Source organism: Sminthopsis crassicaudata, chromosome 3 (genome assembly GCF_048593235.1).
Source record: "Sminthopsis crassicaudata isolate SCR6 chromosome 3, ASM4859323v1, whole genome shotgun sequence".
Classification (NCBI taxonomy): Eukaryota; Metazoa; Chordata; class Mammalia; order Dasyuromorphia; family Dasyuridae; genus Sminthopsis; species Sminthopsis crassicaudata.
Genome location: NC_133619.1, coordinates 440,751,991 through 440,773,060, shown reverse-complemented (window position 1 = coordinate 440,773,060; position 21,070 = coordinate 440,751,991). Strand labels below are relative to the sequence as shown.

At 33.1% G+C, this 21,070-nt stretch overlaps 1 protein-coding gene across 2 annotated transcripts in view; it reads left to right on the top strand.

The window, feature by feature from the left end:
- METAP1D (methionyl aminopeptidase type 1D, mitochondrial) overlaps positions 1 to 21,070 on the top strand; it is an 89,645-nt gene that overhangs the window by 65,425 nt on the left and 3,150 nt on the right. For both annotated transcript variants that reach the window (XM_074303122.1, XM_074303123.1), the window contains 6 exons: positions 3,247 to 3,416; positions 5,438 to 5,587; positions 7,687 to 7,835; positions 8,485 to 8,527; positions 12,383 to 12,546; positions 20,532 to 20,629. In XM_074303122.1, the coding sequence (XP_074159223.1) occupies positions 3,247 to 3,416; positions 5,438 to 5,587; positions 7,687 to 7,835; positions 8,485 to 8,527; positions 12,383 to 12,546; positions 20,532 to 20,629 (774 nt within the window). The remainder of the gene's footprint in view (positions 1 to 3,246; positions 3,417 to 5,437; positions 5,588 to 7,686; positions 7,836 to 8,484; positions 8,528 to 12,382; positions 12,547 to 20,531; positions 20,630 to 21,070) is intronic.

Below are 21,070 nucleotides of genomic sequence, written 5' to 3'. Positions count from 1 at the left end.
AGTTGCCTGTAGTCTGATACTAATGATGTCTATGTCAGGAGTTAGATTCTAGGTTGTTGTAAGTTTAAAAAAAAAAAACAAAAAAAAAACTAGATAAAAACATATATATGTGTATATGTATATATATATATGTATATAATGCTTATTAAGAATCTATTATATGTCAGGTATTATTCTAGGCACTGCAGATAAAAATACAAAAGCAAGAGAGTCCTTGCCCTTGAGGAGTTTATATTCTCTTAGAGGATTGCAGCATGTTCCCATATTGTAAATAGAATGCACTCGTACATGCACACACATGCATTCATACATACAGAGTTGTAGCTATTTTGGGAGACAGATGAAAATCATAAAAGCACTCTTAAAGGCAACTGAGCCTTAAACAGAAGTGTTTCAAGAAGCTGAAGGAGACCATGCCTGGCAAAAGATGGAATCTAAGGTACTATGAACAGTGAGTGGGACAGTTTGGCAGGAACATAAGTGAGAGAAAGTAGTATGTAATCAGCCTGGAAACATTGGCAAACAAAAGGGATACAGAAGTTAAACTTAAAAAAAAAAAACCCAGCAACAACAAAACACAAACAAAACCCCAATAATTTATCTTTAATAGCTACAGATTGGATCCTTTATCAGAACCAGGCATCTTATAAATGTATGTTTCTGATCACAAAGAGTGACAATGAGGATGATTCAATCTAAAACCCTGTCAGCCTTTTGGAAAAAACCAATTCAGTAAGAAAGATATCTTGAGTTCAAGAATGACAACAGAGATAGTCATTATATAGAGAGATCTTTAAGATTTGCAAAGCACCTTCTTCATAGCAAGGCATTAGTTAATCATTTCCCCCCTTTTGACAGACAAGGAAACTGAGGTTCATAAAGCTTAGTCATACATCTAGGAATGTGGGAGCTAGTATTTTAATCCCAACCTCTGACACCAAGTCTGGTGTTTCCCATTGCACAACATTGATTCCTATATAGAATTTTTAAATGGGCAAAATATTTTCATGAGTTTTGTCTCATTTCATACTGATAATAATCCTGTGAGGTCTTTAGAAAAAGAAAGTGTGGAATCGTGGTGAGCATGCTCAACTGGGATCAAATTCCAACTCTTATCTTTATTAGTTATGTGGACCATGGACAAATAACTTAACCTTTCTATGCCTTAGTTTCCTCATCTGTTAAATAGGTATATTCATAATGAATATATATGTGTGTGTGTGTGAGTGTGTGTGTGTGTGTGTGTGTGTGTGTGTGTGTGTGTGTGTATAACCTACTTCACAGGATTGATTCGAGTTGAAAATAGAATGGTGTGCAAAAGGATTTTGCAAACTTTAAAATGCTGTATAAATGTAGTTATAAATATAAAATCTCACTTATAGATGAAGAAACAGAAGCACAGAAACATAAAATAGTTTACCCAAGATCACAAATTTAATGAAGGAAATAGGATTAATATTTTCCTATATGTTCTTTCATTCATATACATATATATATACTAAGTTTTTATTATTTATTAATTTTTATTATCTCCTTCCTACCTTCCTTCAACACTGAAAGAAAGAGAAGACAAAACTAATAACTATATAACTAATAAGCACAATTGAGTGAAATAAATTCCTGTATTAGACTTGTGGGAAAAAGTGTCTCATTCTGCATAATAATCCATATTTCTCCAAGAAAATGGCATTTTTCATCATCAGTCCTCTGGTATCATGGTTGATTTCTTCATCCAAAATTCGTAAGTCTTTCAAAATTGCTATTAGAATATTGATTCTATAAAATAAATTGTTCTCCTGGGTCTGCTTACTTCACTCTGTATCAGTTTAAGTCTTCCTGGATTTCTCTGAAATTGTCTCTTTCTAGTAACACAGAATTATTCCATTCCATTCACATAACATAACTTGTTCAGCTTTTCTCCATTGGCACCTTCTTATTTTCCAGTTCTTTGCCACTATGAGAAAAGATGCCATAAATATTTTTATACACATTGATCTTTTCCCTTTTTCCTTAATCCCTTTGTTGTATTTGGCCTAGAAGTATCACTGGAATCATCCTATGTTTTTTGCTCCTCATTAGTATGGTCGGATTAGTGTATGGTAGGTATATTTAAGAAGTCTTTTTAAAAAGTTTTTGATGTTTAAGTCTTTTTAGAATAATTTACATGTATGTAGCAAAAGTTTACAAAGCATTATATATTTTTATTTAACTTATAACAACCTACTGAGATGAATGCTAAAAGTATCCCCTTTCTACAAGTCTCCTAAGTGAGGAAACTTAGGCCTGGCACTCTACCATCACCATGTTGCTTTTCTATTGGTACTGTTTTATTTGGTCTTATTAACTCTTTTAAAAATATTAGTTAATGTTAAAACCAGTTAGCAAAAACCAGGCCTTATTTTACAGATGAAAGTGCTTGAAAGAGCTCCATGAAAAAGACTTGACTTACTAACTAGCTGAGTTGGCAGGAATAATGTCCTTTTCAAATTCAATTTAGACATTTGATTTCTGGGGCCATTTTATAAGAGTACACTGTGCTCTATTCCTGTCACAGTTTCAGTCCAAAACTAAATGGTTTGTCTGGTCTCTCGCATCTCTCAACGGGTCTGTGCCGGGGAGTCAGTTCTGGACCCTTTAATGCTATCTTTGTTTTGTGCTCATTACCCTTTTGTATGAAGCCCTAAATTTTTGCTATTCTCTGATTTATCTGTCTCAAACACTTGCCACTGTGTTTCATTGTAATGCCCCACTGTATACAACTTAACACGTAGTAATCTGATCAAGGTCAAAGGGTCCTTCTGGCAGTTGGTCTGTGTAACTTGGAAGAAAATCAGTCTGACTGAGTGTGAAATAATCCAAACAAGGACCTGAATCAAGGGTCCTCTTGGTTCTCTCTTTACCAGATATATTCCACAAAATCTTTTTGTAGATCTGACACATAGCAAGATGGTTGCAAATATTTATAGTTCAGGACTTTTTCTTGCCAAACATTAAAAAAACCTACTTGCTAATAAATATGCTACAATAAATAGTATAAAAAAGAATAATCCTATGGGCTAAATATATAATAATGATAATAATTCTGTGGGCTAAAATTCAACAGACTATATCCTTTCCTTTTCCATCTAGGGAGTTGTCTTTTGGAATCAATTAAATATGGAATAATTTTTAAATGTCATGCTTTTTTTTGCCATAGCAATACATATATTTCTTTTCTTTGTTTTTAAATACATTTTTTCCTCAAAGGTCACATGACTGGCTACCCTAGAGTTTTCTGTTCACCTGTCAGCCCTGTCTACTTATACAAGCAGACAAGCAATCAGCAAAGAAGATATTTCTTTTTCCAAAGACAAAAATACACATCCCATAGGATAGTTTTGCCTGCTGCAGTCTCTTCAGCTCATCCAGTTCCTCAGGTACTGTGAAACCTGTTCTCTGCTACTTTTTTGTAGCCCTAGAAAGGTTGGCTACACAAAGGATCAAGTACACTGATTTGTTCTCTTGATTGTGAGGGCATGTGCATCATGTGTCTGTTATATGCTTTGTGATTTGACATAAAAACACTAGTGTTAGAAGTTCCAGGCATTGATTGAATCTGCTCATTAAGACTCTAAGCTCTTCCAGAGTATTTGAATTTGCATTGATATTTTGAACAAAGCATATATCATGTTTATTTGTTTGTAAGAGCAAAGATTTGAGTTCTGAGTTGGAGATACCTCAAAGAAGTGTGTTAAAATTGATTTGTGATATATCTTTCCTAAACCCTACTTGCATATTTTTATTATTATTGATGCTACTTTAAAATATTTTCTTTAGAATAAGTAAAATAGGATGTTAAACTTTCAAGTATCCTTGAGATTTTCAGGGAATTGAAATCCTTCCAAAAGGCAATTGGTCCCATTTTTCAAAATTCAAAAGGAGGCATAAGAATCATGTGGGAAGGATCAGAAAAGCTAAAAAGAAGGAAACACTCATCATAAAGGCAGACTTTTTTCCCCTTCATTTAGTATTTTCCCCTTATAATAAATCTATGCCAAGAATATTTTGTTTCTTAAAAGTTAAAAATATCATTTTTTTGATAAAGTTTCCTAAGATTGAGTAGACAAAAAAAACAACAAAAAAAAAAAAACTATTCACTTTCAGAGCAAAGTATTCACATCTTGTAGAGAATAGGGATTTAGTACTTGATAGTAACCATGATGGAGTAAGAATTTAACTTACTAGGTTGGAAAATAAAAACCTATTGAAATGGCAACACATTGCTTTATCATAGTCCCAATAGTAACCATTGCCTGTGCTCTTGTTTAAAGCTCTGACTTTAGCATATTACCCACAAGAACTGAATCTTGGTCATAAATTCTTTTAGGGAAACTTGGAAGGTCTTACAGAAAATTTACATTGTAGTCTCAGAAGAGCTAATATTTATTTATCCACAATAAAGTAGTGACAAATCAGAGCTCGAATCAGAATGCTTTTTGGAGGTACTTCCCCTTAAGGCAAAACTAATGTTAAGAACTTTTTGAGGTCCCTAAGAATTGCATCATGTTTTTCATGGAGAGGAGGAGACATTAACCTCAATGCCATTCAGCATTTACTCTGATTTTTCAATTGAATAGTGTTGTCTTCCTCAGCTTCCTGTCCTAAACTTCTGTGTAGTATTACTGTGTACTATGAAATCATACTTACGCAGTAATTTCTATAAATAGTTTGTAAAATGCCGAGGAATCCTTTGAGACTGAAAGAAACTCTGTGTGTACAACATTGTTATTTATTTTCTGAGTCCTGACCAAGAAGTTGTGATAATTAATGTAAATTTTCTAAGAGCAGGCTTGTGGATTTATTTTTTTTAATGATGAATAACAGAAATATTATATATAATTTTGATTTAAGGGATCTATTTTTGTCAACTCCTTCTGCCTCCACCTCTTCCTTTATTCTTTGCATGGAAATGGTTGCAAAGTAATAGAAAAGGATAACTTTTTCAATGAAGTTGACAGCCATATTTTTAGATATATCCATTTAACTGTTAACTTTTGTACAAATTTTATATTTATGTTAAATTGATGTGTTCTTATTTAGCCATTTGGCTGTTTTGAAATTTAGTAGCATCTTTCACTAAGGATGATGATGTTTCTCATGGATTTGGAGGGGAAAAAATGAAACTGTTTTGACTAGAAGTTTACTCTAGTCTAACTTAGATCTCTACACCATGAGGTTAACAGAATATGTGGAGTCAATTCTATCAGGCCATGTTAAGTTCACAAGGGCAATAGAAGGAACACTGAGGCAGCCTTGAGGGTTTGTTCTTCTGGTTTGGGGAGGTCGATGCTTCCACAGGAAGGGCAGAGTGCCATGAAGCAAAAGGCTGTATCTGAGAAAATGATCCCATTGTCATGCTCAGGGTTCTGATCTTCATTTTCAATCCTTTTTCTTCAAGCACATAAAGAAGCCAGACTATGTGACGACAGGCATTGTACCAGACTGGGGAGACAGCATAGAAGTTAAGAAGGAAGATCAGATTCAAGGGCTTCGTCAGGCTTGTCAGCTGGCCCGTCATGTCCTCCTTCTAGCTGGAAAGAGTTTAAAGGTAGTAGCTTCATAAAAATTTAGATGGACTCTATTTATGAAGACTTTTCTTTAAAAAAAAAATACTTTTAACTCTTATTTTGTGTATATCCAATGTTAGCTCTGGTGGGGGAGGAAAGTTACATTGCTTCTTAATTTTTAAACTATCAAATTTACTGAATGATAATATGTATCTAAGGTTAAGCAGAAAAATTCTAGAAGTGCTTTTCCCCAAGTAAGATTTAACTAAATGAATCAAAAACCTAAATTGTTTTGACTTTGAAACTTTCCCCATTTGTCCTCAGTTTACAATTATTCCTATTTTCCCTATCATTTTTGTGCTATATCTCATCTTTCATCTTCTTTTTCCTTGATGTTTATTTTTCTCTGAAAGATTAATTATAATAGCTCATATTTATATACTGCATTACAATTAATAAAACATTTTGTATATGTTACATCATTTGATCTTTGCAACAAACTAATAAAAATTTTGCTCATTTGTGTCCAATTCTTTTGTGATTCCATTTCGGATTTTCTTGGCAAAGATACTTGAAGTATCTTCTTTAGCTTATTTCATAGATGAGGAACCTGAGGCAAACAGGATTAAGTGGCTTTCCCAGGATCATACAGGTAGTAAGAGGATGAGTCTGGATTTGAATTCTGGTCTTCCTGACTCAAGGGTCAGCCATTCTATTTGCTGCACTACCCAGCTTCCCCTTCATGGTATTAATATTGTTGTCCCCATTTCTTAGATAAGGAAACCAAAGCACAGAGACATGAAGCATCTAGCCTAGTTATACAGTAAATGTCAGAAATGGGTCTTTACCCTAAGTCTTCTGATTCCATTCCCTAATACTCTCCCTTCAGTCTACTATCAACTGGAGTACAGAAAGCTCTGGCCCCCCATCAGAGTAGCTATGTTGTTATGTACTTTTTAGCCTTTACAGTGTGGCTCTCACCATCCTTTAATAGTCTCTGGAATAGCAGGCTTCTTCAGTGGTTACCTGGGATATCCTGTAGTTCTGCTGAAGTTGGTGCAGGTTTAGGGAGAAAGATTTGTAAATGAGGTTATATTGGTTAGCATCTACTTCTTTGTAGGTAAGAACTCTTAGTGGGAGTAATTGGGTGAAAGTGACAAGTTCTTGGCCAGGAGGGAAACAATTATAGTAGTGGTAGTAGATAATTTACAACAAAGAACATGATTTTTCTTATCCCAGCTTTCTTTGTGTATTATAAGTTGGGGCAGAATTTTCCTCCACTTATCTTCAAAATATTCTCATGCACTCACAGAATAATAAGTTTGAAGGTTCTAGAGCAATTAAATGTCTTCCAGTGGGGGGGAGAAGGGAACCAAATTGTTTGGGAAATGGGGAAATAAAAATAAATCAAACGCTGAACCCCTCATTCAGTAAAGTATTTATTGAACTCTCAGAGGGGGCTTGATGCTATATAATTCTACCAATGCTTATTGCGCAAAATATGGATAAATAAGGATACTAGATGCTTCCCCACAGTTACAGAAAACTGATAGACAAGAATAAAATTATGTCCTAGAAACCAGATATGGATTTTTTTAAATCACCCAATGAAGCAAACAACATTTTGAATGATATCAAAGACTGTTGTTAGAAGATGGAAGTCCACAATCTTCACACAGTTTCCATCAAACACAATTTAATGTTTTGCCCAGATTAGGGGATACAAGGTTGACCTAGTTTTCTAACTTTATCATACAAATTAAGCCCTTGATTTCCAACATTACATCAACCCTAGAATTCTGACCAGTGGTGAAAATAGGAGAGAGCATTGCCTAAGAGCACATTTCTGGGACCCAAAGGGTACAATAACATGTGTAATATTTAATTGCATATAGAGAATTTCCATGATCCTTCAAATTTTAAAAAAATTCTATTTCATAATGGGTGCTAACATATTAAGCAGCAAGGTTCAAAATTTAGACCACTGTTAAAACTCATGTAAGCCATTAAAATATTGTACTTAGAGTTTTTTGGCAAGACAAATGGTCCTGCATTTCTTCTACCACAATCATATTTATTAAATAAAAGAAATAGATTCAACTGTCTCAGCATACCTTTAAATAAAAATTTAATGTTTTAGGTTGACATGACAACTGAAGAGATAGATTCTCTTGTTCATCAGGAAATAATCCGTCACAACGCCTATCCTTCACCTCTAGGCTATGGAGGTTTTCCAAAATCCGTTTGTACCTCTGTAAACAACGTGCTGTGTCATGGTATTCCTGACAGGTATTCATTTCTTAATAACACATTGTTCCCCTGCTCACTAAAACCTGAAACCAAGATCTACAGCCCCATGTTGAAAGACACTGGTTTAATTGAAACCCACCTGCAAGTTTCTGTAGTTACATGTGGTAAAGCACTGATTATGAAGTCATATTGCTTCTAATTTGACAGAACACTTCTAAACCACAGCTTAAGGTCTCTTGAAGAAGCTTGTAGTTTTTAAAGAGGGGAAAGAAAGATGGTAGATTTGTACATTAAACATTCCTTTAATCATCTTAAGTTCTAATGATGATAATGATAAGATGTGAATGTATGCAAATATTGGCCATCATCCCTTGATTTGGGCTGCATGCAAAGCAATATCAGACCAGCAATAAGTAGGATCTTTTGATGAACAGTAGAAGGTTTTCACACATTGACAATAAGTTTGAATTAGATGTTTCCTACAAAAATCCATGTGATTTATACTTGTTCTCTTAAGTAGCAAGAGCTGAAGATTAGACATAGTTATTCCATTTATTCCCTCCTCCACTCCAAATTATCTTTGTGTTACATTGGTTTTTGTGATGGTAGTCATTAGGTGTTTATTTTTATGCTTCTTTTATTGAGGCCTGTCTATCACCATTATTTTTTTTTTCTGTTTATGTTTCAGTCGACCTCTTCAGGATGGAGATATTATCAACATTGATGTCACGGTGAGTAAATCATATAAAAAATAGTCTTTGATCAACTTCAGAATTGCTGGTAGCAACAGGAAGAAGAGTAGATTGAAAATGTGGAATGCACAGATGGACGTGGTGTTTACTTCTAAACCCAGGAGCAAGCAGCTGGTTTCCTTTTTTGTTTTTAACTCTGTGTTTATTCCAACGAGACCCAGGCCTGACTTGAATTTAGGGCTGGAATCAGATGCACTGAGATCAATGTTGGCCTAAGTGAAATGTCAACCCAATCCTGCTATGTGTCATGTTTTTGAGAAGGTGTAATTGTTATTGATCCACTGTGTAGTTAATGCAGAGCGCCGCAGTACTGGGCAGCTGCTGAAGATAGATATGTATGAGATGAGCTAACATGAAGAAAGCCAGCATTTTTCCTTCACTCTGCCAAGATTGATCTTCCTCTTCCTGCTGATTTTGAGTGGGGCCTGTCATTATCTTACTCTGTCATTAGAGGCTACATTGGCCTGTGTATGTCAGTCTATTTGGACAGCAACTCTCTTGCTAGCAGTGTTCCCTACATTTATTAAAATCTCTGAAGGTAGTGTTGTGTTCCATTTCTGGTATAAAGAGTCTTGGACTCTATCTAAGCTCACAAGCAGAGAGCAGTTATCCCCATGAACTTAAGTTTTCACCAAATGGTTAATAAGAGTACTTTTAAATAACAAGGCTAAATCATCTAACGTAGGAACTTCAATTATAGAAATACAAAGCTTTTATAATTCTCTTATCCTTTCACTATTCTCAGAAATAGATTTATCTGTGCTGTTGCAGTTCAATGTGTTCAAAAGGTGACTTATTTTTAAGGGATCTTCAGCTTTTTGTTGCCTTCAATATATAATATATATATATATATATATATATATATATATATATATATATATATATATCAGAATCCTAATAAATAATAAAAACCAATTGGTAATTATTTGAGAAAGCTAGTAAAATGCATTTTCATTGTATGGGGAAATAAAATGACTATAGCTGTGTTCTGTCCATACATATAAATCATTTGAAAAAGGGAAAATAGTTCAATCAGGCATACACCTAGTATGCCTTTTTGTATGACTGAATTAAATCACTTATTTTGAAAATAGACAGCTATTTGAATTGTCAATCTCCCACCCCTTTCAGAAATATCACTTTATGTATAGGCATGGCCAGTAAGTCTTTTGTAGTAGATATCTTAGTTTTGAAATTAATTCTGTTTTTCCATTATGAATTTGAACTTCTAACAAAGTATTTGTATCCTGTTTAGAAGACTTGAAGATTTGTTCCATATTCCTACTTATTTGAAATGTAATTTTATTTCTTCCCAATTCAGAACTGTGTATGTTTTTAAAAGTAGTTTATAAAGTATACTTTGAATAAAATCTTCTTTTTTCCCTAATAGGCTCTTTCTTCAGCCATCAACCAATTTGAGATTATTAATTTGTTTAATTACTCCAAAGAAATCCTGAATATTTTGAGGGAGATCATCCTTAATTTCTCTTTGAACAAAGAAAGAATACTCTCTTTTTTTGGCTGTTTACGCAAAAATTTTAATGTTTCTGGCATCTGGTTGTCTTCAGGTTCACAAAACTCATTTGACAAAGTTAGAAATTTTGGACAAAGTGTCCAAAAATCCAGAGAAGTCTAATACTTGTTTGGAGGACTACATTCTCTGACTTTATACATTTTTCATAGAAAAGAAACTTATGATTTGTTCCTTCTGTTCAAAAAGGAAGAATAGGTTTTTCTTCTTTTAATTGAGCTTTTAAAATTCAAAACAATCAAATTCAAAGTAAAAGATATTTTGTACATGGAAGCTATGATTAGACTTAGTGTTGTCATTGTAGAGTTTAAAATATTGTTATTACATCAAATTTTTTTAAATGATCTTATGTACTTTCAGAGAAAAATATTTCACACTAAATGAAAATTACCTGATCATTTAAAAAATGTTTTCCTGCATACATTACTACTTGATGAATGGACTTTAGTAGCAGCTTTATAAAATTTCCCACATACTTGGAAGGCATTTAATTTATCTTATTTAATCTTTCCATTGTCAAAAAATGAATTATAAAATCAAAGTCTTGCCCTTTTATAAAATTTTCCATAATAATAATTATTCACTTTACCTTAGCACTTTTGGATTATAAAATGTTTTCCCTTTAATGTCCCTATGAAAAGGGAAACATTTTATAAATGAAGAAACTGAGGCCGAGAGAATTTTAATGACTTGCCCAGTGTCACTTAGCTTGTGAGCATCAGAGTTAAGTCATGAATCTAGGTTCTCTGATTATAAGTTCTTTGTTTATTCTATCAAAGTATTTTCTTTGTTAAATTGGAAGATTGATATGAAAATACTTTGAAAAGTAGAAAGACATAATATATAGATACCATGTGGAAGATCATTAAATTAGCATTTAGGGATATGTGTTCTCTTCTAGTTCTGCTACTAACTTGCTGTGTAATATAATCTGAACCTTAGTTTCTTGATCTATAAATTAGGATTAAAATCATACTGCATTACTAGGCACTCAAACCTGTTGAAATCTGTGGAAAACTATATAAATCTATATGAAACTATATATAAAAACTATATAAAAATAAAACATTATTAATGAAGACTTCACTTAACTAGAAAGATCAAGCACATGGAACTAAGACATGCCTTATTCTACTTTTTCAAAATGGAGACACATGACACAGAAGTTGATATCAAGAATTTATTCCAAAACATAGTCTCCAGATATGAGAAATGGTAAAGAAATAAGCCACTCTTCTCTATCTTCCTTGCCAAAAGTGATAGACAGTGATCCCTGATGTTGAAAGTGATGGTGACCCTGAGCTCTTACTACTTCTTTATTATTTACTAAAAGACAATTAAATTATGTTCAGCATCATTTTAGTTGTAAGTATATTTTACTCTATTAAAATGTTTAAGTTTGTTGTTCAGCAGCACTCTTCTAATTTCCATATGTTCCAATCTTTCCAGATCACTAGGATAATTGGATATGTGACCTTGGACCTTAATTTTCACACTTATACAAGGAGGCATTAAACTTGATAATCACTAAAGTTTCATGCAGCCTTAAGTTCTGTGATTCTGTAACTCTCTGTTTATTCAGTTAACCAGAAAACATCATTCCCTAAATTTTCTAGATTAAACTATAGTCTATTATAATGTAACTCTTAAATATTCCCAACCAAAAATATTATTAAACTATTAAATATTCTCAACTCTAAAACAAGGGCATTAAATTCTCTTGTTGTATGTTAGGGCATTGATGCATTTCTCTCATTTCTTCTGGTATAATAATATCTTCACTTCTAAAATGTGGAATTAATAAATACATAGAAATACATGGGAAACCCGAACTATATTTAAAAAATTATTTCCAATATATTGTATGTTTTTTAGTTTTATAATCTTTTGTATGCTTTCCCTGGACCAAATTTTTTGTTCATTGGTGATAAAGAACTTTACAAAATGGTGTTTGAGGATGAGATTGTTATGCTCACCAGACCTTATTGTACTCAAAATATTAAAATGTCATTACTAATCACAATGCTAAAATATTGGCACATTATAGTCCTTTGTTTATTTAACTTTTGCAGTTTCACCACATAATTTCATTTTAAAAAATATTTGATTGAGGTCCAGTATTTTCATATCCTATATTTTACAGATAAATTTCATATAACATTGTTTAGTGAGTTGGGTTGGTCAGAGAAAAGAAACTGGGGACACATAAATCTATGAAAATAGATATATAATTCATTAAAAATATAACTTTATTGAGAAAGTGAATTTGACAACTAGAAACATCTTGACATTTCTACCTATAGGTCTATTACAATGGCTACCATGGCGATACTTCTGAAACATTTTTGGTGGGCAATGTGGATAAATATGGTAAAAAGTTAGTGGAGGTTGCCAGGAGATGTAGAGATGAAGCAATTGCAGCTTGCAGAGCAGGGGCTCCCTTCTCTGTAATTGGAAACACAATCAGGTAAGCTTTATACTGACAAGTAAAGGGAGGGTTGGCAAGTAGGACAAAGGTTATTGGTGGTTTGGTATAAAACTGATGACATGTTTTATGATTCAGAACCATCATTTCAGTCTGATATCAGTATGTGAACTGCCAGGCTGTAATGTTGTTCCCTGGGTAAAAAAAAGGTTTTTAAAAAGTGACTTACATTGAGGTCAGCAAAGACAACTATGGAAACAGAACATGTCTACAAGGCTCTTATGGTTTTTACTGAGCAGGTTCATTCTGGTTTTATAGTTTCCCTTTTGCATAAAATTACAAAATTTACTAAATTAATTTGACTAAGAAAACAATAGGTGTCCCAACACTCTGAGGGGTGGTGAGGAAGCAAAAAGGCTCACTTTTAGTAAGATTCTAACCAAAATGGGTCTCTTTATTGGAAAGACAACTAAATGTTCATCCTAGTTTCTTACCTTTCAAAACTGAGGTTAAGCAAATAATTGAAAAGGAAAACTCCTTTTTTAGGCAGACCCATTTTTATTGTGAATCACTGTTTGTTTACACAAAATACTCCAGAAAAGTACGATCCATAAGGTTTGTTTTTGTGTACGTGTGTTTTTCCTTTCTAAATTCAAGCTGCTTCTATTACCCATTTTTAGATTTTTTTTTTCATAAATTGTAAAATAGGGCATGTGGGGTTGGTTTTCATTAAAAACCATCACATTTCACTGAAGGTGGTCACATTAGTAGTCTCTAAAAGTGCTTTTTTCATTAATATAAACTATTGAATATATTCTGTTTGCCTAAAACATGAAAGGCTTCGTCACTTTGGAAAGATGCTATCTTTTTTTTGTTTGTTTGTTTGTGAGCCTTCAAATATTTAAGAAAAAAGTGGTAAGATATCAGTTATATGTATTTATAGATTTTAAAATATTGTAACAGAGTCTACATCAAACTTTAGTAAAATCTCTTTGGGTTATATCTGAGAAGCTTTTATTGAAGACTTTGAACAAAATTGTGTTTTTGACAGTTTTAAATTATAGGCTAACTAGCCTGGGAAAAAAAGGATAGTGTCTTTCTGTTCTTGCCTAGGAAATGTTGAATCAGACCCCTACTGGGAAAAGAAATTTAATGCATATCTCACTATCTTACTGTCCATGAATATAATAGAAATGAATTCAAAATGCAGTTTTATTTTTGCAAATGGGATGAGTCGATAGATGCACCTCATATTTGTGAACACCTAGGGTTCAACAAATTTACTGGTGGTACTCTTGCATTTTAACCAAATTTATTCTTCAGTAGAAGGGGGCATAGAACACTAGATTCTTATTCAGGCATTCTATCGAGCTCTGCATTCATGGCTGTGTCTAAAGGGCATGTCAGCCTTTGATTCTCTCTGAGAGGTAATTATCCTTTTCCTGTCACGGAACAACAAATGATAGCTAACTACAGAGGCACATTTGCAGTAGTCACATTCATCAACTGCAGAAAAAAAAATTCAATTTAATTGTGCAACACAGCTGCACATAGGCTTTTTGAGCATTTCTGTTGTTCTCCCTGTCTTGCTATTCCTCCCTCCAGATCTATTTTTTAAACTTTTTTTCTGGTTATTTTTTCTCCCTTTTTGTCTCTTCTTCCATTTTTACTCTCTGTACTTTCTTGTTAAAGTAATTTTCCTTTGTGGCTCTCATTCTTTTTTCCCCATTGAAGGCTATGAATGTAGAAAATTATCACAATTACTCATATAATTGAGCCTCTTTGTAGCAAGTGCAACTCCGGTAGCCTTTCTCCATCATGAAAATGGTTTCATTATAGGGTTTTTCATATTCTCTGACACCATCTACACAGAGGAACAGGCGTGCAGATGAGATGTACTAGGAACAGGGTAGATCAGTAAGGTCACAGTAGGAATAATTAGCTCTGCTATGGAAAGAGCATCTAGGCCTTTTACTGCTACATAAATGTACTGTCCGTGGCTTTTAGTCACAAAAAAACTTACTAACAAATGGAGCTCCCGCCTACTACTTTGAAAAAAAGATTTGTATCAACACTACAATTTTCCATCATTAAGACTAATAACACAGAGCCTAGTATACATCAAGGGGAATAAAAAGAAAAATCTCACATTCAAGTGGCGGCTGGGTGCTGACCTTTGTTCCCTTTTTTTGTGTACGACTTAACTCTTTACAAAAAAGAGCCACACGCCACACCAACATGCAGGTGAACTCCAGCTAGCACTAGCAAAGCATGGCATTCAATTGGAAAATCTGATAAATCTCCATGCAGGATAATGCATTTCATTACATATTCACTACATTAATTCTAGCTATATAAAAAAAAAGGAAGAGTAGAATTGAAAGTGACATTGGATTTTTAGCTTTCTGGATGCAAAGGTCAGTTTTCTCAGACTATGAATTTGCATGCCCAGGCTTCTTTGAAAACCACATCAAGTATTGCAAGTACATTCACAAAAGTATATGAAAAATAATAGAGGATGAACTTTTTACTTTTACCTCAGTACACTTTTATTATTTAAATGCATTATATGTGCCATTTAGGAAAGAACCCCCCTAAAATTATTCTGATAAATGTTTGCCCTGGTTTGTTGAAGCATAATGTTTTTGGATAGCTATTATTTTGCCTTTTCATATGCAAGCAACATTTTAAGAATAACAGTACACCTAAAAACAGGTAGCATCCATAGCCAAAAAAAAGAACTTGGAACCATTACAATCTGAAGGTTTATAAACCTTTCAACTCAGGCTTGCTAAGAAGCATTCTTCATCTTTAGCATACCTTTCCCCCTCCACAAGTGATCAGATGATACATACCATGATTTACCTGAAGACCATGAATTTGTTTTTTTTAACAACTATATTATATGTTATACATAGAGTCTTCAATACTAGGATAAGCTTTGAAATTCTGTGAGAAATGTAGAATAATAATTCTCTAGTATTAATGGATAAAACAAGAAAACATTGACAAATATACCTTTGTTAGAGACATTAATGGTACTAACTCATTGCCCTGAACAACTTGCTTGAAAATGTTATCATTTGTAGATAGACTTGTATTTCTAAGAATGTTGTAAAGATACAGTTTTGTGCATTCCAAATATTTTACAGTTCAGTAAAACTAATTCATAGTCATAGGTGTAAATTCCATGATCAAAGTCTCAATAAATGGTTTTTAAATGTTTAACTCATAAGTATATGTTTTGATATTAATTTAGAACAATATAAAGCAGATTTTAAAAAATAATCTGTTTCTATGAGATTATGCACATTTAAACAATAACTGGCTCAGGCAAAATAAGTCATTTTAATGTCATCTGTGATAGATTTTCCTTGACAGCTACTGTAAATTACAATTACACTGCTTCTCTCTGCACTTGAAAGTAAGCATTGCAATAAATTATCTTTTATTTCAATCCATCATGTCTGCTTTTCAGAAACAGAAAACCTCAAATAAAAGTTCAACAGTATTGTAAGAAAAATACAGTAATTTGTGTTCCAGTTTGAAACAAAAAAGTAGCATTCTTTCAAAAAAACAATTGTCAGTTTTCAAAAATATTACTAATTATACTTAAACATTACTTGTTATTAAAGGGTCCCCAGGACTTGTACATTCCTTCAGTCAGAAACACATACTTAATATAAAAGTATTTTAAATTTTTCAGGTGGTATCCTGTAACTTACCAAATCAGGTACTGTCAAGCATTTCAAAAACATATATAAATGAAAAACTTTGATCAGTATAGGGGTTAGTATTGTCTGAAAGCTTGTGAGAAAAAATCATTAAATCTATAACCACATGCATTCTTTTTTTTTCTTGGAATGAGTATAACCATACATTTATTATTCCTTCATCCATTTGGAAAATGCATTTGCAACCTTAAAAGTGTAAATGAAAGCTATTAAATAAGCCTAGCCTTACTTCTTCTCAACCCCACCCCCAGGAAACACCATTTTAATTGACTATGAACTGTTTTTCAAAGAGAATTAGACTAAAGAAAATTATCATGAGATGAAATTCTTCTAGTCAGACATTTGAAGCTAGAAACTAACTTTAAAAATATGACATAGTAACATTTATTTAATTTATCTATTTATTTTATTAAAGCTTTTTATTTTTCAAAATGCATTGGCAATTCTTCAACATTAGCCCTTGCAAAAGCCTGTGTTCCAATTTCCCCTTTTCCCCCAGGCCCTCCCCTAGATGGCAAATATTCCAATATATGTTAAACATGGTAGAAATATATGTTAAATCCCACATATGTAACATGTATTTAATTTAAAATAAATTTAAAAAAATAAAATGTATAAAGCCCTATTATAATCTCTCCTTTCCTTTATCCTCACCCCCACTCTTCATATATGAAGAATATCAAATTATTATTTGCTTAGAATATTTTCAGATAGAAATTATCCTTCCAAGTACATAGGTAATATTTTCCCCTCCCCATTTTCTTTTAAATCAGAGAAAATAACCATGGAAAAGCTTGTGCTGACAGCTTAAAATCAACAAAGGCAGACTTCCATCGATAGTGTAATAGATGTGATACTTCACTGTCCAGGGCAAGAGAAGCATCCTTGCATTGAAATAGATCCTGGCACTGCCACTTCTGGTACCACAAAGGAATTGCACCTGATTTTCCATCTCAGTGTTGTTAGCATTGCCATCTTCATTCTGAATAAACTGGTTAGAAGTAGTACACTCACACACTGGATCTTTCCATGCCAAACAGGGTTACATAATTTGTTTTAGTGCTAATATGAATGAGATTCTCCATTTATAAACCCTATATTGTCTGTGTGTGTGAGATTTCCAAATTATCAAAAAAAGGGGGGGGGGCAAATAGCCATGTGATCTATTAGTAAGTATTCTCAGATTGTTGGAAGTAGTCATTTTAAACACTCATCACATATTGTTATTGAGGTTTTTTTTTTCTCCTTTGTCTCTAGGAACTGAATAAAAATACTAAATATAAATACTAAATCCCAATCCCTCAGAAGCATATACTAGTTCCCCTCCAATTAATAGTCCCTGGGGATGAGGCAGAGTAGATGGTATTCGTCAAAGAAGTCAATAATACTTTTTCTGTTCTTTCTCTTTCCGTTCATATTTGTATTCCTTTGGCCTCAAGAATCCATGAAGCTTATATTCTGTGATAATGCTAGAATTAAACATTCTAGTAGAATCAAAAGGATGAATTGTTATAAAAAGATAAATTCAGTATGGTTTGGCCAGCTAGGTATGCCCATCATCTCTTATGAACAGCAGAAGATAGCTTAAAGACTATTTCACAATTCACATGCTGCTTCTTTAGAAATGAACATACTTGACTCTCTTTTTCATTTTTTTTTCTTTTAATACATTCTTAAAATTTGGAAGTGTTGCAAGCCAAGCATTCGAGACCCTGAACCATCAGGTTTTGTTGTTGTGTTAGGGGAGAGGAGGAGGATAAGAAGGGTAGTGGAGAAAAAATACCATAATTTAACAGAAATTTAAGTCTTTCTAATGTATCAAGCCTTTTGCTAGATCATGTGAATACAAAGACCAAAATAAAATTGAATCAAAACAGGGGAAAAAATCCTGTGCTTAGAGAGTTTACCTTATAACTGGAAGAAAACAACAGATAACTAAATAGAAGATGTATGCCAAAAAATACAAAATAATGTCAGACTGTGAGAGGAAGGTATCATCCCTTCTGATATGTCTTACTAGAAAATATATACCTAAAGGTAGAATCACTCATATTTCTACAATGCTTTAACTTAAGGTTTTAGAGAACTTTGCTCACTACCACCTTTTGAGGGGAGGAGTTCCATTATTATTATCCCCATTTTACAGATGAGGAAACTGTAATTTACAGAAGTTGAATGATTGGTTCATGATTATATAGCTAATAATCCGAGATCAGGTACAGACCCAGATTTCCCAACTGCAAATCCAGAACATTAGCTATTGCTTCTCACTTGACCATGATGTAGTATGGAAAACCCTGATTATGGAATCAGGAAAGTTGGAATAGAGTCCCAGATTAACATCTTTAGGGCTATATTGCACAGCTAGATGGTGCTATAATGGATAGAGTGCCAGGCCTAAAATCAAGGAAGATTCATTTTCCTGAGTTCAAATGTGGCTTCAGATACTATCTATGTGACCCTGATCAAGTCATTTAATCCTATTTATTTCAGTTTCCTTGTCTTAAAATGAGCTGGAGAAGAAAATAGTAAACCACTCTAGTATTTTTTGATAAGAAAATCCCAAATGGAATCAAAGGGTAAATACTACTGAAAAACAACAGCAAATTATTTCCCTGTCCAGCAAAAAACTCCTCTCAACTTCTTTGTTGTTTTTTTTTTTATCTGCAAAATGAAGAATGCTTTGTCAAGGACAGTAACCCTCACTGAGATGTGTTAGTAGGGGCCAGACAAAAATATCTGAATTCCAGTAAAGTGTATTTATTTTAAAATATTTGGTCCTTGTATTATTTTTACAATCTCTCTCCTCCCTCTCTTTATATGTAGCAGTGACTTAATAGTTTTGCAAATCCAGTGTTGGAAAAATTTTTTAATTGTGCTAAGGCTTATTTGACCAAAATGTAAAATATAAAACATACAGTAAAGTTTATAAAGTTTTCATAATCCTTTAGCCCCATACTGTAAATTCTACCTTATATTCTTCTGTTATCTCTTAGAATAAAATTATACTTGAATGAGAGAAAAGATCCAAAAGAATTGCACAACTAGTAAAATAGCCACATTGACTTCAGAATAGATAATTAAGAAACTTTGAGTCTAACTCAGTGTCTTAAAGAAAAGTCAGAAGATGAAGGATGAAAATGTCTTGAGACAGTGATTTTGCCAAAGATATGAAGATTTTAGCTCAAAAGCACTATTTGTATGATAAGACAACACCAACAGTTCATTTGAAACTTTGATTTGGGTCTTTGTCCCATGGCACTAGCAAGGACTATAATTGTAGTGCCTCTAAATCCTCTGGACATGATTCATGCAGAGTAAATGTTCTGAATGTGCCACAAAGCCCTTCATCAGCATGAAAATATAAGTAGTTAATGGAAGGTGTATAAGTACTTATCTTTCCAGTACTCACAGAAATAAGTGTGTCCATTTGATTTAAAAACATGGCTTTTCACCCTTTTAAGATGAAGTTTTTTTTTTTTTTTTTTTTTTTTTTGGTTTGAATGCAGTTCATATACTTAGTCTAAAGTAAATGCAGTCCAAAGCATATACATGTGTGTAAGCTACTCATCTTCAATGAATAGTGCTGTTTGGTTTAATATATTCTATGATTATGTATTTTCTATTAGTTTTGTAAATTATATAAGATCAAGTAGAGTTCCTAGATGATCACATGGTGTGGGTATGTTTATGAGAATACTGACAAAAAAGATTTGACTAGATATGACCTGCCTCTTTGCAAAATATATAATTCTTGGGAAGAGATTAGAATGAAAAGAATCAGGTAGGTGAAGAGTCAAAACATTTTCCAATTTATATTTCTTTTCTATTTGTTTTCTTCAAACCAGCAATGACTTATGTAGTCTTTTAGTGAATCCCAGACAAAAGGAATGTAGATTTTTGTATTCTGAATTCTATCTGCATAACCAATATATGCACTCAATATCTAGCTTTATTACAAATGCTTAGAAGTTAAAATAAGCCTCATTTAAAGCTATGCTGAATTAAATAGTGGGGAACAAACCATAGTGCCTATGGGGTGTGTGTGTGTGTGTGTGTGTGTGTGTGTGTGTGTGTGTGTGTTTATGTTTCTACTTTCCAAACAAGGCAGGGGGTTAAATTTATTCAAGCATACTGAAGCAACATTAATGTTATTACCTGACTAATGAAAATGGTTATTTTTTTTAAACTTCAGAAGATTTTCTAAGTGGCCATGTTTGACAAGAGTGCACTAAAATGATTGCCCTCCACATCTGTAAAAATAATACATCTCATGTTTGGTTACTTTTAAAGTCGAATAACCTGTGAAAATGGATTGCAAGTCTGTCCTCACTTTGTTGGGCATGGAATAGGATCCTACTTTCATGGACACCCAGAAATTTGGCATCATGGTAAGTAAATTAACTTAGGGGAAACTTAGCAGAATAGAAGTGTTGTAAGACCATTTTGCCCCAGAAGCTGCGGACCTATAGACAATTCATTTTTAACATCTTTTAACTTGCAGAATTAAAAAAAAAATACCACCAAAACCCCAAACTGCACACCCATGAAATCCCACTTACTCTTAACATCACATTATGTTACTGGAGTAGTGTCTTGTAGTTTTTCAATCTTAAAAAAAGGTTTATTTTTTGCTTTATGTTTCTCCTCAAGAGTGCTTGGTTAGAAGGCAGAGGGGAATATTTTTCTTTAAAAAAGTTACCCATGATAAAAACAAAACTCTACTATATCAATATCCCAGCATGCTCATATGACTGTTTTCTGTTTTTCTTTTTCTTCCCCCTTTTTAAACTGCTGACTGTTGTGGTTAAACTTCATTACATCCTACACAG